The sequence below is a fragment of the Microcebus murinus genome, chromosome 9, assembly GCF_040939455.1.
Source record: "Microcebus murinus isolate Inina chromosome 9, M.murinus_Inina_mat1.0, whole genome shotgun sequence".
NCBI lineage: Eukaryota > Metazoa > Chordata > Mammalia > Primates > Cheirogaleidae > Microcebus > Microcebus murinus.
In genome coordinates, this window is record NC_134112.1 from 14,101,832 (window position 1) to 14,121,219 (window position 19,388).

At 35.5% G+C, this 19,388-nt stretch overlaps 1 protein-coding gene across 4 annotated transcripts in view; it reads right to left on the bottom strand.

The window, feature by feature from the left end:
- The window catches only part of CDK13 (cyclin dependent kinase 13), a 111,409-nt gene that overhangs the window by 12,234 nt on the left and 79,787 nt on the right, over nucleotides 1-19,388 (bottom strand). For all 4 annotated transcript variants that reach the window (XM_076006289.1, XM_012752273.2, XM_076006290.1 and 1 more), the window contains 4 exons: nucleotides 11,701-11,802; nucleotides 11,528-11,605; nucleotides 2,783-2,899; nucleotides 2,013-2,144 (listed from right to left, as the gene is read on the bottom strand). In XM_076006289.1, the coding sequence (XP_075862404.1) occupies nucleotides 2,013-2,144; nucleotides 2,783-2,899; nucleotides 11,528-11,605; nucleotides 11,701-11,802 (429 nt within the window). The remainder of the gene's footprint in view (nucleotides 1-2,012; nucleotides 2,145-2,782; nucleotides 2,900-11,527; nucleotides 11,606-11,700; nucleotides 11,803-19,388) is intronic.

Here is a 19,388-nt window from a genome sequence, read left to right on the forward strand (position 1 = left end):
GCTGTGATATTTGCATTCCACTATATACAATTATGAATGATGTAATTATCCTACTTAAAAATGTCAACATTTATAATTCCCTGAAAATGATATCTTTTCCAACTATTTAAACTCTTTATTTTAAAAAGTTTAGGTATCAACTGAAAATATGCTTGCTACTGATTTACCAATTTTTTCATGTGGACCAACTAAACCAAGTGATCAAAGTTAGCATTACCAATGATGGGACAAAATAACATTATATTCCTCTTGATGTGATAGAACAGGAAGCACATATCACCATCTAGGTAGTATTCTTGCCCTTCAAAATGTTAATCTAATTGGGATCATAAGAAAACAATCAAATCCATATTGTGAAATGTTTTACCAAACAGCTAGCTTGGCATCTTCAAAATGTCAATACCAGAAAAAAGCCCTCCCCAAGCAGTGACTAAAGACGGAAGAGATAATATAATTAAATACAATGTGTGAGATTTGAATGAATTCTTTACATAAAAAAAGTTAGACTTTTTAAATAGGAAATTATTGGGCCAACTGTGGAAATTTGAATATAGACTGCCCACTAGGTATTTCAATGTTAAATTTTTTATGCTTTATAATGGTACTGTAACAGGCATGTAGAATAAACTCCTAGTTCTTACAGATATGTAATGAAATACTTATAAGTGAAGTGTCACCTCCACAATATAATATTCAACTAATTTAGGAAAAGAAAAGTATACTGTGATAAAGCAAATGTGTTCCATTATTAGTGATTATTAAATCTAGGTAAAGGATATATGAATGCTGTTTATATTACTCTTACTATTTTTCTGCAGAGTTGAAATTTTTTAAATCAGAAGTTTAAAAAATTATTTGAAGGGGTACTAGAGCCAGAGTTTCAAGACTACTGACATATACTGACAAGCAAAAAAACCACGAAACAATTATTCCAACAGTGAATGATTCAAGTCCCTCAGCCTATCAGATGGCAGATCCTTTTTGCCTTTTAAATCATCCCATAAAAGTCAACCATGTACAATGCAATAAAAACTTAATGAAGCTGAATATGACAGCCTCATAGATATATAATAAGCCCATTCTGACTGATAAGTGGGAGAGCCAGGATTTGAACTCCAAAGCCCATATTTGTTCATTTAAAATATGCTAATTTTATTACATAGAAATATTTATTATAGGCACAAGTTTGCTTTTAATGATGTTCCTAATCATTTTAAAATACTTCCTTAAATAATACCTACAAGGTTTCTAGATCTTATAAGAGAAGCAAATGGACTGTTTTCTCCCCTCCCTTCTCCCCAAATCAATCCTAGAGAAATTATAGGAGCCATGATAGTAAAGGTTCAAGAATCCAGCTATGCTGACTCCCAAACTCTATGTACTCTCTCCCATCAGACAATAATTTATTCCATATAGGTTTCTGAAATTAATAGTCACTCATTTGATGATAAGGAATTTCTATTGTATAGTATGCCATGGAGTATTTTTAGAACTTCTCTTTCTTACTGGACTAAACTGAATTTGAGAGTTGGCTGCACCCTTTACTACCTTTGCATTCTTGGGCAAGTTTCTTAACCTCTCTGAACCTGCTTCTTCCTCTGTAAAGTGGTGATAATAATACCTACCTTATAAGATTATAAAGATTAATGTAATACATGAAAAAACGCTTAGAACAGCACTCAAAATATGGCTATAGCAGTACTAGTTAAATAGTATAAGTATTTGGTAAAAGTAGTATTAATAACAGCAGCAGCAGTAACATTTTCTTAGAGTTGAAATATATTATTAAATCTTGATATCAATTAATCCTAAAAGTAGCTAGAAGAAGGCTGCTTTTAGTCCTATAGTTAGCTAAACACTAAGCACCTGCAAATTTTGTGTATCACTGTTGTTTTACCTATTTCTTTAGATTTATTCTACTTCTTTTGACTTAATTAGACATGGAATATCTTCTATTCCTTATACATGGATGTCAGTACATGGGCAATCTAATTTAATAAAAAGTCACTTACTCTGGTGGAGGCATTTTTGAGGGTTCTACATCTCGTAGGAACTCACACTGAAGAGCCTGTTCAGCAGTGCAGCGCTTACTAGGATCCAAGGCGAGCATGTAATCAAATAAGTCTAGCGCAGCTGCAGGAATACTAGCATGAGAGGATTACAAAAAGTCATGTATGTTCTTTAGACACAAGGTTAGTCTTTCTTTAGGAAATTATTTTAAAGAAAAAGTAAATTATTTTTAATTAACTTTAAAAACTAAAACTAAAGAGTAAAAGTAAATAAAATTAAATTATTTTAATGCTATTATATAATGTGTAAAATACTTTATTCCAATAAATCCTAAATTTTCCCCTGAAGAAATATTTCATTATTTTTACATAATTTTGCAACTATTTGGCAAACAACAGCATATTTTATTACTCTATGGGCAATTTGCTGTTATAAATTAAGAACTGAACAAAATAGTTTCCTAAGGCAAAATAAAAACCCAAGCTCAAATAACTTGAAAGCTGTTCCAGTAAAACTTAAAATGATATTATCAAAGGTCTTTCATGTAAGCACCAAACCGAACATGCAATCCCAAATCACTGATTCCACCATAATGATGGTAAAATGGTAATTTCCATGTAGTGAAGGGAAACTCCAAATTAAATGACCTAGAATTGTGATAGGTCTACCTCAGGCCAATATAGGACAGAATGGCATTTAGAATTCACAAGAAATAACTTAAAAAAAAAAAAGCATTCAATGCAATATGAATATTTAAGCATCCACTTCTTACAAAACAAATTCTTCTCTTAACTTTCGACGATATTGCTTCTTTGGTTTCATGGTGTTGAAATATGGTAGTTTGATTACATCAGGCCACACCGCAGGACATGGACTCCCACATATACGGCTAAACAAAACAAAAATGAAATATATCACTATAAACTACATAGAAAGAATAATACATACAACTGTTATACAAAATATCAACTCATTTCTAAACACACAAAAGTGCTGAAGCCTTGCTATAATTTAAAGGAAATTTAATTAAATATTTTAGTCATCCCAATTTAATTATTTGAGAAATCAATTTATTTTCAGTGGATGCTTCTAACAATCCAAGCATTCCAATTCCTGGAGAGGATCTTCATGTTTGCAAAATGAAATCTTAAAACATGATGACACTCAAAAATATGTGGCCCATGCTTTAAAATCAACATATAAAAATTTATGCCAATAAATTTAGGAACTAGAGTTTCGTGTATGTCTCTCTCTCTCCTTTTTTTTTTGGTACTTGTCACTATTTCCATGAATATAAGGTAGTTTACAATAGCAGAAACAGATTTCCTACACCACCTCAGGAAGGTAACTGTAAAGACTACTGCTGAACTTGATCAAGAGGAGGGCCCTAAATGCAACACTCTTGAAAACATTAAAGTTCTTCAAATTAAGTAGTGCCACTGATTTAAAGATTTCACGATTTCAAAAATTTTAACTGCTTTACTCTGTTTATTTAAACCTTGAAAACTCTTATTTTGGTATTAATTAGTAAATCTTTGTTATGGTAACTTCTAGGAAGCTATAAACAAATAGGCACCTCTAGCTGGTAAACATTTAAAAGTTTAAACATTTAAGACTGATTTAGTAATATGTATTATAGATGAAAAACTGGTTAAATATGCTTTATGCTTGAGTATACCAAATCTCAAGGAAAAATATATATCATCTATAAAATTATCAGCTGGTCTTCTGATGTAAAAAAAATCGTTGACGCATCACTGACTAAAAGTAAAAACATTCTATACATACATATACATAAATCCATCTATAAATGCATATAAGCAAGTGATGGCAAAAGTCGCCATTCTTCAGCTGAGTTTTAGAATGCTACCTCAGAAACACTGAGACAACCTTCCTGGTTTTTAAGCCATATGTCACTGAAATGTTTTTTTGTCTCAACAGTTCGGCATTTTTGCTTTGTTTTTTTGTTTTTTGTTTTGAAACAGAGTCTCGCTTTGTTGCCCAGGCTAAAGTGAGTGCCATGGCATCAGCCTAGCTCACAGCAACCTCAAACTCCTGGGCTCAAGCGATCCTCCTGCCTCAGTCTCCCGAGTAGCTGGGACTACAGGCATGCGCCACCATGCCCGGCCAATTTTTTCTATATTTATTAGTTGGCCAATTAATTTCTTTCTATTTATAGGAGAGATGGTGTCTTGCTCTTGCTCAGGCTGGTTTTGAACTCCTGACCTCAAGCAATCCACCCGCCTTGGCCTCCCAGAGTGCTAAGATTACAGGCATGAGCCACCGTGCTGGCCTAGTTTGGCATTTTTATAAATCCAAGCCTTTAAGATATTAAGATCTTATTCTTTGCATAATCCCAGTCTTTCTGCCTTAAAACCTGATTTTTCACAACCCTCTCAAACCTACTCCCTTAGGCAGGGAAAGTTATTAGAAATGAGGAGGCAGATATGACGGCAATTGATAACAACTGCATATTACCCAAAATCTGTGCCTGGTGACCAGCTGGCTACCTCAATACTGTTTACTAAAGATGTACTGAAACATATCATATGCTAAAGTGTATGCTGAATCTCCAAATAACAGAGGTCTATTTTGGGAATTTATTGTAATCAATCTACTCTGGTGTCAATACCATGTATGGGACTTTATATTTTTTGAAAGGCTAAGAGGACAAATCCCTCTCTCCAGTTTTTGTCCTGCCTGTGTTTTCCATTCTCTTCTTCCATCAATTTTTAACCCAGGCTTTCATCACAAAACTTTTATAATCTGCCCCAAATACTTTTCGGAACAAAGCAAATTATAAATAAAATAACGTGGTCACTATAGTGTAAAGTTCTTTAAGACAGATTCTGGGCCGGGCGCGGTGGCTCACGCCTGTAATCCTAGCACTTTGGGAGGCCGAGGCGGGCGGATTGCTCAAGGTCAGGAGTCCGAAACCAGCCTGAGCGAGACCCCGTCTCTACCAAAAATAGAAATAAAATTAATTGACCAACTAAAAATATATATACAAAAAAAAAAAAATTAGCCGGGCATGGTGGCGCATGCCTGTAGTCCCAGCTACTCGGGAGGCTGAGGCAGTAGGATCGCTGAGCCCCGGAGATTGAGGTTGCTGTGAGCCAGGCTGACGCCACGGCACTCACTCTAGCCTGGGCAACAAAGTGAGACTCTGTCTCAAAAAAAAAAAAAAAAAAAAAAAAAAAAAGACAGATTCTGATTAGTAGTCCCACTCTTGATCAGTTTTACACATATTCATACAATACTGACCCTGTATCTTATCGTTCCTGAATCTTTATTTTTATTTATTTATTTTTTTGAGACAGAATCTCACTCTGTTGCCAGGCTAGAGTGCAATGGCATCAACCTAGCTCACAGCAACCTCAAACTCCTGGGCTCAGGAGATCCTCCTGCCTCAGCCTCCCGAGTAGCTAGTACTATAGGCATGTGCCACCATGCCCGGCTAATTTTTTTTTTTTTTTTTTTTTTTGAGACAGAGTCTCGCTTTGTTGCCTAGGCTAGAGTGAGTGCCATGGCGTCAGCCTAGCTCACAGCAACCTCAATCTCCTGGCTCAAGCAATCCTTCTGCCTCAGCCTCCCAAGTAGCTGGGACTACAGGCATGCGCCACCATGCCCGGCTAATTTTTTATATATATATATTAGTTGGCCAATTAATTTCTTTCTATTTATAGTAGAGACGGGGTCTTGCTCTTGTTCAGGCTGGTTTCGAACTCCTGACCTCGAGCAATCCGCCCGCCTCGGCCTCCCAGAGAGCTAGGATTACAGGCGTGAGCCACCACGCCCGGCCCCGGCTAATTTTTTTCTACATTATTTTTAGTTGGCCAGTTAATTTTCTTTCTATTTTTAGTAGAGACAGGGTCTCCCTTTTGCTCAGGCTAGTCTCGAACTCCTGACCTTGAGCGATCCTCCCGCCTCTGCCTCCCAGAGAGCTAGGATTATAGACGTGAGTTTTCCTGAATCTTTAGATTGGGGAGACAACCTAGCATTATCGCAAATAAGGTGAGCGAAAGAAGTATGTACTAGAAAACTTACATTTATTCTTACAACCATAAGCATGTTATTAGTCCTGTTTTACTTGTGAAGAAACAAGAGCATTATGGAACTTACCCTGAGTCTTAACAGCAGGAAGTAGCTGAACTGGCATTAGAATCCAGGTCTATAGGATTCCAAAGCCCACCAACACCCCTTTCAATATACTGTTGCCTCATTACACAGAGAGACTTGGTTTGTTTTTACCAGAAACTTCCTCTTATTTTCCTCATGTTTAAAAAATAAATAATGCTATAGAATCAAAATTGAAGCACCTTTTTATAATATATTACAAAATCATAAGTATCTTAACAAAACAAAAACATGCTAAAGTATATAAACCAGAAAATAAAATTTCCCCCTCCCTAACCTTCTCACAAGTCCATGTTCAAGATTAACAATTCAAGTCTTCTGACGTATTTGTTTTACATAAATGGGATCAAACTAAATATTGCCTTCTGTAAACTGCTCTTTTCATGCTGCTTTTCCATGTCAATATCTCCTGATCAACTATTTCCTTTTTAATAACTGTACAGCATACTATTAAATGGATGAACTGAGCTTTTCTTTCCCCTTTTGGTTCACTAACTGATTTAACATATTCATAAAATAAACCACACATTCATGTATCAGGGTCTTTATTACTCTATTTCTTCACTTCATTCAGATCTCTGCTAAAATGTCACTATGGGAGATACCTTCTCTCTGACTCTACACACAATGCTAACTCCCATCATTTTCTATTCCCTTACACTCCTACCATCTGATATATTTCATTAATTTGCTTGTTTCATCTCTTTCCCCAAATTAGAAAGTAGAAAACAGGCTTTCTGCATTCCCCCTTCCCCTTGCTACCTGTTTTGTATCCTTATTGCCTAACAACTGGCACACAACCAGTAATCCATATTGTTCAAATGTTATTGTATCTGATCTGAAATGTCTTCTGATTATAACCCAAGGTATACAGTAACTTATTTCTAAATATCCCATATAATTTCACTGATTCATCTATATATTTTGTGCCCAAATGGTTTTTTGGGTTGTTTTTTTTTTTTTTTTGAGACAGTCTCACTTTGTTGCCCAGGGTAGAGTGAGTGCTGTGGCGTTAGCCTAGCTCACAACAACCTCAAACTCCTGGGCTCAAGCAATCCTTCTGCCTCAGCCTCCCAAGTAGCTGGGACTACAGGCATGCGCCACCATGCCCAGCTAATTTTTTCTATACATATTTTTAGTTGTCCAGATAATTTATTTCTATTTTTAGTAGAGACGGGGTCTCACTCTTGCTCAGGCTGGTCTAACTCCTGACCTTAAGTGATCCTCCCGCCTTGGCCTCCCAGAGTGCTAGGATTACAGGCGTTAGCCATTGCACCCAGCCTGTGAGTTAATTTTTTAATGAAAAGCTGGATACTATTTGCTAATATTTCCCTTAGAATTTCGGGATTAGTATCTTGTAAAATTTTTCTTTTCGTCTTTGTCAAGTATTGGTATTTGTGTCCTATTGACCTTGTAAAGGTTCCAGGAAGTTTTATTTCCTATAGAGTAATAGAGTAATGGTTAAAAGTTTAGATTCTAAGGTAACAACACAGTCTAGATTTAAATCTATTTTACCACTTGCTAGTTGTTATGACCCTGGACAAATTCTTCACCTCTCTAAGGTTTAGTTTTCTTCACTATAAAAAGACAACACAGGGTTTTTATGAAGCTTAACTGGGATAATTCAAATGAAACCCTTAGAATAAAGTTTGCATTGTGTTAACTATCATTAATGAAAGCCCTAGTATATTCAATATAATCAGGACCAATGGTTGGTTAAATTTAAAAAATGGGTTAGAAGGAATCATTAAAAAAATACACAGATACATAATTTATACATTTTATTTTAACTGAAGATTTAAAAATATACATTTATTCTCAATCTAATGATATACACCACAGTGTTCTCTTTGAACAGTATTCACTGAATGGAATTCTGCATTAGCTTTCTTGCACAAACTATACCCATAAAACATCATTAAGGATTTTTAGCTTGATTTCTGTAAATGTATCTAGAAATTAAAAACACTTTTAAACTAATCTAAATGCTAAATCCTTCTAGATTTTTAGGACATTTCTAACTTATACAAATCACTTACCCACCCCTAAGTTTTGGCAAAGCACTGCCATCTGTTTGTATTTAATTAAACTACATAATTACAATAATAAAAAGTCAGCATAAAAATTAGAAACTAATAACCACTTCTTGGTCAGCATAGTCTTCACTAGTGGAATAAATATGTCGTGTTACCAGAAAGCAGTAGCTACAAGCACTTAGCTTGTCATATTACCAAGCTAGTATTTATTTACAGAGGGAATGGAGAGCATCAATCTATTAATAATAAGGCTATTCAAGGGAAGGCTAGATAAGAAAGCTTCTACTGCATTATTCTTATATACCAGAATAGTTTAGAGATATTACAACTCTTGGTTTCTGAAAGATTTACAAGAATTTACCTATGAAAATGTTGGGGCCTGGTTCTTTTGAAGAATGCTCTAAAAGCACTATTTCTTTCATTTGGGTTTTCTAGTGTGTTTTAGGGGTAATTTTGGTGAATCAAGTAGCCTCACATTTATTTTGATTTTCTTTACATCTGAGGTCAATTTCTACCTTATAATCTTCACTTCATTTAATTTCCTTATACTCTCTTGTTTCATATTAGGTTCAACTGGTGGATTAATTTATAATGCACGGGTGTGAGTAAACCAAGACCAAGTCACAGAATTTATTTGTAAATTCTACATTCTTCTGTATTGCTCATTAATTGCTTTTATTCCCTTGGGTTTTTTCTAGCTTGTCAGTTGAATGCTTAATTCATTTACTTTCATTTTCTTATTTAGTAGTATATTTAAGGTTGTGATTTTCTCCTAAGCACAGGTTTGGCTCATGAATTTGTTTCTTTTGTTTTTTCATTTGTTGTTTTTTTGAGACAGGGTCTCACTCTGTCACCCAGGCTAGAGTACAGTGGCATTACATAGCTCACTGTAACCTCAAACTCCTAGGCTCAAGCAATCATCCTGCTTCAGCCTCCAGAGCAGCTATAACTGTAAGTACCCACCACCATGCCCAGATAATTTTTCTATTTTTTGTAGAGACAGGGACTTGCTCTTGCTCAAGCTGGTCTTGAACTCCTGGCCTCAAGCAATCTTCCCACTTCTACCTCCCAAAGTGCTAGGATTAAAGGTGCCTGGCCTAGCTCATAGATTTTTATACTTAAATTTATCACTTTTTTTTTAATCTACATGTTCTAAAGTTTCATTCCTCTTTAATCCAAGAATTATTTTAGCATATTTAAAATATTCAGATAATTGATTTTCTTGTTTCTATTTTCATATTAATTTCTAGTTTTATTCTGTTTTATTTAAAGAATACAACCTGTAGTATTTCAATATTCTGAAGTGTCCTCTCTTTTTCTACTAATATATAATTTGTGTAAATATTCAATTAGCATCAGAAAGTATATTTCTTATTTTTGGGAGTATCAAATTCCTCTTGATCCTTTTTACTTGTTTATCACACAATAAAAAATTTAAGATAAATGTTTCCTATGTTTCTGGTGAACTTCCTCCCCTCCCTTCTCCACTCTCTTTGTAATTTCACTGGATCCCTTCAGCCAAGCCTAGACATAACTGGTTCTACAATTCCATTTTAAGGAAAGGCAACTAACTGGCTGCTTTGGAGTTGATGCAGTGCTAGTGTGTGGCTTGGGTATTTCTGATTATGCTGACTTCCCTCCAGAGTTTGCAGGCTCTAACTGGGACACTCATCTTTCCCTGCTGTACCCTATAGTAAAAAAACTTTATCCAACCACCAAAAAGGGCAATAGTAATGTTTTTTGAGGGCTTTTTTTTTTTGAGGGGGGTCACACTCAAACTATAAATATCTCCCCCCAAAGGGGAATACTTAACAATCCTCAAGATCTCTTTTTAGTTTGATTAAAGTTGTCTCTTTTCGGGTGAAATTTTTCACAATTTATGAGATGAAATTGGAATCTTTCTCTGGTTATTATGTTGTTTTTATGTTCATTTTATTCAACTGGCAAAGTAAAATTCTGTAAATCTGTGCCTCCTACCAATTATCTTTCCTAAAAGACTTCATCTTTATTTTGATATTTTCATGGAAATCTTGTAAGTAAATTTATATTATATATAAATTTATATTATATATAATATATATAATATAAATTTATATTATATATATAAAACCAAAGCCCTTTTCTTCAAGAAAAATTTCATTTTAAAATATAAGATGAAGCCGGGCGCTGTGGCTCACGCCTGTAATCCTAGCTCTTGGGAGGCCGAGGCGGGCGGATTGCTCAAGGTCAGGAGTTCAAAACCAGCCTGAGCAAGAGCGAGACCCCCGTCTCTACTATAAATAGAAAGAAATTAATTGGCCAACTGATATATATATAAAAAATTAGCCGGGCATGGTGGCGCATGCCTGTAGTCCCAGCTACTCGGGAGGCTGAGGCAGAAGGATCACTCAAGCCCAGGAGTTTGAGGTTGCTGTGAGTTAGGCTGACGCCACGGCACTCACTCTAGCCTGGACAACAAAGTGAGACTCTGTCGCAAAAAAAAAAAAAAAAAAAAATATAAGATGAAGAGAAAGGTGACTAAGATGTATGAGTAATGGCATAGGAGCTAGGTCTTATGACAGGCTCCAAATAATGAAGACCTATGCTAACGGGTATATGCATATATTTTGGTGTGTATACACACATATATACATCATACAAACATTAATTTTTCTATTCTGCCTACTTTTAAAAAAATTATCTACCATTCATTCTTTCCTAGTGCATATTTACCCTTCTTTCCTAGTCTTATCTTTTGGGCCTCAAGTCCTTTGTCAAACCAAATCTGATAAATCACACACATAAAATAAAGATGTAGGGACTTTAAGATCCTTACTTTTACTAGAACAAGTATCAAAGTGCCTACATTCTAGTTTCTCCTCCATTTAGCAGACATAAGCCTCCAAGAGAAACATGCTATTCTCATCCTGAAAAGATAAGCTTTAAGAGATTTTAAATTTTAGATGGGGCCGGGTGCGGTGGCTCACGCCTGTAATCCTAGCACTCTGGGAGGCCGAGGCGGGCGGATTGCTCGAGGTTGGGAGTTCGAAACCATCCTGAGCGAGACCCCTTCTCTACTAAAAATAGAAAGAAATTAATTGACCAACTAAAAATATATATACAAAAAATTAGCCGGGCATGGTGGTGCATGCCTGTAGTCCCAGCTACTTGGGAGGCTGAGGCAGAAGGATCACTTGAGCCCAGGAGTTTGAGGTTGCTGTGAGCTAGGCTGACGCCATGGCACTCACTGTAGCCAGGGCAACAAAAGTGAGACTCTGTCTCAAAAAAAAAAAAAAAAAAAAAAAAATTTTAGATGGGAGTATGACATGACACCCCCACACCCACAAATATTAACAGCAGCTTACCTTATTAATTCTAGTTGTGCAAGTTCCTGATTTGCTTGAAATATAGGCTTTTTAGTGAAGAGTTCACCAAGGATGCATCTAATGGAAAAAATACCCATGATTACCAAATGATCTGATTTTAATTTACTACCAAAGGTTCAAGTAAAATAAATCAGTCAATAAGCCTATCTTACCCACAGCTCCATACATCAATAGCTGGTGTATATCGTTCTTCTCCCAGTAGCAGTTCAGGTGGACGGTACCATAAAGTGATGACCTTGTTAGTATATGGCCGACTAAAAAACACAGAAACCACTCTTTAAAGTTAGTTATTTGTTGGAATAAGAGATTGTCTTAGGAAATATTATTTTGGCTTATCAAAACAATCCTAGAAACCTAACTAAAAACCACTTTCATCTGTCTACTAAAAAATCCAGACATACTAAAGCATCTGTTATGTGATCATAAAATGCATCTGAGAGCAACCCGATTAACTAAAAAATTCCCTTAATATATAAATATTAAAAGTAGTTGATTGGTATTAATTGTAATTTGGTCAAAGAAAAGTCTTTATATCAACTGTTTAGTACTGTTTTTATTTTCCATAAAAACGTTTAAAGCGATTAACTAATTGAAAGGGAGTGATTGATTCTGACCAAATCTGACAAATTACTAGTGGGTGACAAGATACAGTTCAAATTGGGACCACCTAACAAAAGTTTTCAACCGAACATATCTTTGGAAATTTTTCGTTGATTTTGACCCACTCTGGTATGTGAAGAGAAAACACAGAAATGCAGACTACAAGTAGCTGAGGTCCATTCTGCAGAAAACCACTAGCAATGGGTATGGTACTTTAACAGTTAATTTCTTTGTCATCTTCTAAAAAGAGGACATACACATACTGCTACCTCTTTATTTGCCTTAGAAGAGGTTATCTTGTCAAGTCACATAAGGGTTAAGTTTGACCATCACAGTAGGAATTCTTTGGCAGAGTGTTTTCAGCCCTCAGAGAACAGTCACACTCTACCTAATTCACATGAATGAAGAGAGTCCTAAGAAGTCAGAGGAAATTCTTCAACTGATCTTGTGGTTAGAATAAACACTTTAGGGTGATCATACACGTTTTTAAATCAATTCTAAACCTCTCCTTATTTGCAGATGTTTTTCCACATGACAAGGACTCAAAGGCCATATCCTACGAAATTCCCCAGGAAAGCTGTAATCCAAGCCCATTTACTTGAGGTTGGCTTGGACCTGGCCCAGTTTTGGAGAAAGGAAAAGGAGCATACAATCTAAAAAGCAATTCCCTCTTATCAACTATAGATCTGAAGTTCTAGGCTACGTTAAGATCTGTCTGACCTGCTCTGCCCCTACCCAGCCAAATTTCTCCAAAACATTTAAGCACTAGTATTATAAGCTATCAATCTGGGCATTACAGCATTACCACAGATAGGATCTATTAGTAATAGTGTTCCAAAGCTAGAAAAAAATTTTTTAATTCGTTTTTGGAAAAATTGTGAAAATAAAGAGGATAGTCTAAGATGAATTTATTTAAGGGGTACATGTGCAGATTTGTTACATGGATATACTGTGTAGTAGTAAAGTCTTGGCTTTTTGTGTAACCCTCACCTGATTGGTGTATATAGTTCTCATTAGGTGATTTCTCATCCCACATACCCCTCCTGTCCTCCCGAGTCTGTAGTGTCTCTTATTCCACTCTCTATGTCCACGTGTACTCATTATTTAGTTCCCACTTGCAAGTAAGAACATGTGGGATTTGACTTTCTGTTGCTGAGTTATTTCAATTGGTCATTAAATATGAAATGTCTGATTTTGAATCAAAAGTTTAGTTTATTATATCTCAAGCAAGGAGCAGTACAATTAATCGAAATATGTGCCTAAATGACTGACAAAGTTTTGCCATCTTAATGGTAGCTTATTTATGCCAGCAGCAAAGAAGCCTGGAGAGCGAGTGGTGATGACATCGAGAAAGGCAATTTCCACAGCTTGTTGATCACTGAATATTTTTCCTTGCAAGAAGTGGTCCAAAGCCTGGAAGAAGTAGTAGTCAGTTGGTGTAAGGTCTGGTGAATATGGTGGATAACAGAGTTTTCAAGTCTAAACTGTGTCATTTGAGCAGCACTGTTTGTGCAACATGTGGTCGAGTGTTGTCTTGCAAGAGGATTGGCCTGTCTGTATCAACCAATCTTGGCTTTAATCACAGGCATCCTCATCATTTCATCCAGTTGATTGCAGTAGACATACACTCTAATCCATTAACCAGGTTTCATGAAGCTATCGTCGATAATAACAGCACTAGACCACCAGACACTATTAGCTTTTTCTGATAAATATTTGGTTTTGGACTGTGTTTCGGCACTTCATCTTTATCTAACCATTGTGTCAAATGCTTGCTATTGTCAAGAAGAGTCCACTTTTCACCACACGTAACAATATGGTATAGAAATGTTTCACTTTTATGTTGTCACAGCAAAGAAAGGCAAGCCTTGAGATGAATTCTCTTTTGATGTTCATTTAATGTATGTGGTACCCATCCATCCAGCTTCTTTACCTTGTCCATTTGTTTCAAATAGCCCAATACTGTTGGAACAGTAACATCACACTTTGCTGCTTATTTACGCATAGATTGAGATGGATTCGCTTCCACTACAGCTTTCAGCTCATCATTATCCACCTTGGTCTCAGGTCGCCCACGTGGCTCATTTTTAAGATTAAAATCACCAGAATATAACTTCTCAAACCACTGACATACTATGGGTTCATTAGCTATATCCTTCCCAAACACTTCATTGATATTTCAAGCTCTCTGTGCTGCATTGGTTCCACCACAAAACTCATATTTGAAAATAACTCAAATTTTTTACTTAGCCATAGTTTCATAAAAATTGCTCTAAAAAAAATATGACATAATCACAAGCCAAACCATGCACTTGAAAGAATAAGGATGTACCTTCACAATAAAAATAAAATAAGAAATGTTAAAGTAAAATGTCAGAGATATCAACTGCCAAACTTAGTACTTAATGAAATCGGACATTGATACTTAACTTCCAATTCTGTCCATATTGCTGCAAAAGACATGATTTCATTACTTCTTATAGATGAGAAGTAGTCCATGGTACATATATATACCACTTTCTTTATCAAATCATAAAATGAATAGAAAATTAAAATTCAATTTTTTCTAACATTGTTAATGTACTTAGTGATTTCTGTTTATTGAAATTACTTCACATAATGAGAAAGTGTTTTAAACTTTAGCTACTCTAAGCTGAACTTAATCATTCTTTAAAAATATGATCACCTCTTTTGCTTTAACCCCTTTTAAATTTGAAATTCTTATATTTAAAATTTCAATAGTAAATTTGAAAGTCCTGTATTTCCTTTCCAACATAGTGAAAGGCCCATCAAGTTTAATCTTTATGAACAAAAAATTTATCTTCATATTCTTAAATTTATATCATAGTTACTACTGTCCAATTTTTACTGCCCAGTTACTACTGTCTCAATTTTTTTTTTCTATCTTCCCAGAAAGTCAAAAGACTCCACACATCATTCTTTTTTTATCAACCCCACACATTAAGCCCAGAACAATGCTGGGCACAGAGCAGGAATCCTTTTCTTTTCTTTTTTTTTTTTCCTTTGGTACAATAATCTCATAAGATTTATATAAGATGTTATCTGTCTTGATTTCATTGGGGCATTGAGTTCTTAGAAAGTCATCATTACAAATGTTACAAATTCCTTTTACATAGAGTTACCACGGTAGAAGTTGTAAAAATTCTAGCCATTCATTATCCATGAACAGAAGGTGCAGAGACAATTTTAATGGTGGAAGGGTTGGAGTTGAGGCATTCCTGGGTCTTAGGCAAGGTTGTGAATAGATGGTTCATTTCAAGTGTCTTCTTTCCACCCTCATCAATGTCTCCATTCTCCTTTCCTCCTCTAATTTCCTGTCCCATTCTATCCCCTCATCCCTCTAAATCTCCTTCACCATCCAGCTAATCACCGCTAACTAATTAAGATATTGCTTAATAATGGATGAAGATGACGTTACCATGGTCCCAGGAATAGTTGTACTCTCACTGAACAGAGCAGGAATCTTAATGCACATGGCTCTATGACTTTAGGTCACTTACATGAATTAGCTTGGTGGGAAAACAAAATTTGTGAGAATTATGACAACTACTTTCTAAAACATTTCAAGGGTCTGTAAGCATCTAATATATATGGTCATGCTATGAAAGTACTAGATAACTAGTCTCAATGAAATGTGTAAATTAATATAAATCTATCTGCAAATAGTTAATTTTAAAATCTTATTTTTTAAAAATATTTTTAATGTTTTCCATTTTAAAAAATATGTTTTAAAAAAGTATTAATTATGGAGAAACTTTACAAATTCAGTTGAGTAGAAATTCTTTCATTTTCATTTCATTTCAGATTGATATATGCTTTTTATAAAGCAAAGTACCATAAACATTTTTCTTTACATTCGATGAAGTATCAACAGAGTAGAGATCAAAGATTTTCTACCTGTTTGGTAATAGATTCTAATACTTTGACTCTAAACAAAAACTCAGGAATTCCAGAGATCAGGGAACAGGGGAGACAACATATGGCTAATGGCCTTCCCTATATTAGGGCCTGACAAGCAGCAATGTATCTATAACAAACCAAGCACTGCCATAGGGTGTGTCCCCAGGCTGGCATGTGGCTCATCCCTCTTTCTGGCCTAGATATATAAAAGGCAAATCAGATACTCAGAGCAAGATGCTAAGCCCTTGAAGTATTTGGGAGTTCTGGATAATCACAGTTAAAAGTTACAAAGCAGGCCGGGCGCTGTGGCTCACGCCTGTAATCCTAGCTCTTGGGAGGCCGAGGCGGGCGGATTGCTCAAGGTCAGGAGTTCAAAACCAGCCTGAGCAAGAGCGAGACCCCGTCTCTACTATAAATAGAAAGAAATTAATTGGCCAACTGATATATATATATAAAAAATTAGCCGGGCATGGTGGCGCATGCCTGTAGTCCCAGCTACCCGGGAGGCTGAGGCAGAAGGATCACTCCAGCCCAGGAGTTTGAGGTTGCTGTGAGCTAGGCTGATGCCACGGCACTCACTCTAGCCTGGGCAACAAAGCGAGACTCTGTCTCAAAAAAAAAAAAAAAGTTACAAAGCAGAATTGCTGTCTTTGCTAAAGATCATTCTAAGAAATGAAAAAGAATCATATAGACTATCAATTCTACATCAAAACAGATCCTAAATCCAGGATTTAGGAATAGATACTAAATTATAATAAATTCTAAATTTTAATTAGGATTTTAAATTTTAATTTAAATTACAAATAAATCCTAAATTTGTCATGCAATCAACAGCTACAACCACAGTACAAGCCATTATTATCTTTTCACTGGTATAAATGCAACAATACCTTAACTGGTTTCCTTGCCTCTGTCTCTAGTTCCTTTGCCTCACTTCTTTTTTAAGTGTTTTTTAAAAGCATAAACCTACTTGCTTAAAACTGTCCAGTGATTTCACCACTGCAACTAAATAAAATTTAAACTTTACTCAGTTGATAAGACTGTTCATATACTGAGGACCCCACCTCCTATCATACTAGGCAACTTTTTAACCCTTAAAACTTCCAAGTCAGTTCCCAGGCTATGTACTAGCTGAATTCCTTCTACTTTCTACTTGGAATGTTCTACTTGGGTCATCATTAAGTTTTCCCTTTCTCATCACTCAGGTATTAGCTCCAATTTACTTCCTCAGAGGTCTATTCTTACTGCCCTAGTGATAAACTACCCAATCAGCCACTACCCACCCCTACTTTCGCCCTATGGTCATTATTTTATATTTGCTCTCTAGCACTTACTATTTTAAATTCTTTACCCCACACGTGTTTTATCTAACTTCCCTCATCGTCACATAAGTGAGACAACTAATTTGATCTTTCATAGCTCTATCTCTAACATCTAGGCTAATAGGTATTACCTATGTCAGGGTCCAGAACATTATAAGTACTTATCAATACTTTTAATCCAATGATTTATATTATACCATAATTACATAACAATAAACACTATCTTTTTTCTCTTCCCCTTTCCCCCTTCCCTATTTTCACTCCTTCTTTCCTCCTGAAATCTTCCAAGAAAAGTAACTTTTACTACCTTTTGCTATTAAATACAAACTGCTTCTCTCTTCCTGTTTCCTGTCTCAGCAAACAGCATTACTACTTGTGGCAGAAACTCACAGCTGTCCTTTAAAATTTGTTCTTCCTTTCTTCTATGACAGCTGCCCAGCTCTGCTACGTTTCCTATCCTTGCTGCATTAGGTGTGGCCACATGACTAATGCTCTCCAATGTATCCATATGTGATATGTGTCATTTCTAGTCCTGGCTTATTACACTCCTCCCTCCTCTTTTTTCACTTCTGGCAACAGCCTTGGAAGGGATGTGTAGAAGGCAGTAGATCTTCCAACCTGGTTCCCTGAATGACTGTATGCATGGTTAGATATTCTTAATTGTGCAATGAGGTAAGCAACAACCACTCAAGATTATTAAGTGAAAAAAATATATATAAACTTCTTATTCTTTAAGCCACTGAAATATGAAGTTCTCTTTGTTACAAAAGTTTAGTCTATCCTAACTAATAACCCATTCATCCAGTTAGTTAAGCAGAAACTTTACAGTAGGGGTGGAGGCAGGGATAGAACTCACAACACATATTCAACCATCAAGTTCTAGCCATTTTACGTCCTTATGATGTAATTCATCTGTCTTTTCAATACCTGTGCCCATCCCCTAGTTGTAGCTATAATCATGCTCTCTAGATTTACTGCAACGGCTTTCTAATAGACTTACAAAAGCAATCCACTTTCTAAAGTGCAAAGTGACAGTATAAAATAAATGTGAATGTGTTACCCCTTTAGTACACATTGCTGCCTTCTAGAGAATATCTATACAAAGCCTATAAAATCCTTTATTATTTGGTTCTTGCTCCAAGAACACACCAAATCTTTGGCCTGAGACGGCTGGGCAAATGCTCATTTTCCAGAGCAAGGAGATAAAGCCAAGGAGAGAACAAAGCCAAGAATAAAACTTTAAAGAAGCTAGTGATAATTTAATTATGTTTCAAATATTTTTAAACTAGTTTTTAATAAACTTTCAAATAAACTACTTTTTAGTAAGCTTTTAAAAGTTAGCATTGATAAAAGAATGAAAATGATGGTTTTATTAAGGACAAGAAAAACTCATGATGATTTATTCAAATTTTGCAAACTAGGTACTTTCCACCTTATTATTTAATGCGAAACAAGCAAATGTTGAAAAGGTATGCAGACAGAGGGGCTTCGATCATAAAGCAAAATTCCAAGGTAGGTGGAGTTAGAAGGGAACATAGCCAATTTCAGGCATCACTCAATTCAATAATTTATAGCATTGTCAATATAATATTTCATGTTATGATTAGACTGCTGTGCTTACAAATGTAAAGACAAAAGTAACAGAGACTGAAACTGTGTTTTGAAATGAAAAATTTAAATGCCCGGAAAATTAAACCACTGTTGTAATACGAAAACAAATCATCTAAAGGTAGACAAATGAAAATCCAGAAAGCCTCCAAATAAACACAGAAGATCTAGATCACAAAGAATCAAACTGATGTTGCAACTACATTTATGATGCTTTTATTTTTCATGGATTAAAAAAAATTACATACTTGAGGCCTATTTTTTTTCACAAAAAGCAAACTCCTACTGAAAAATAAACACAACTGAAAAACATATAGTCAGGTTCTTAAGTGTTACATAATAAATTTATATAGTTAAAAAATCTAGGCCGGGCGCGGTGGCTCACACCC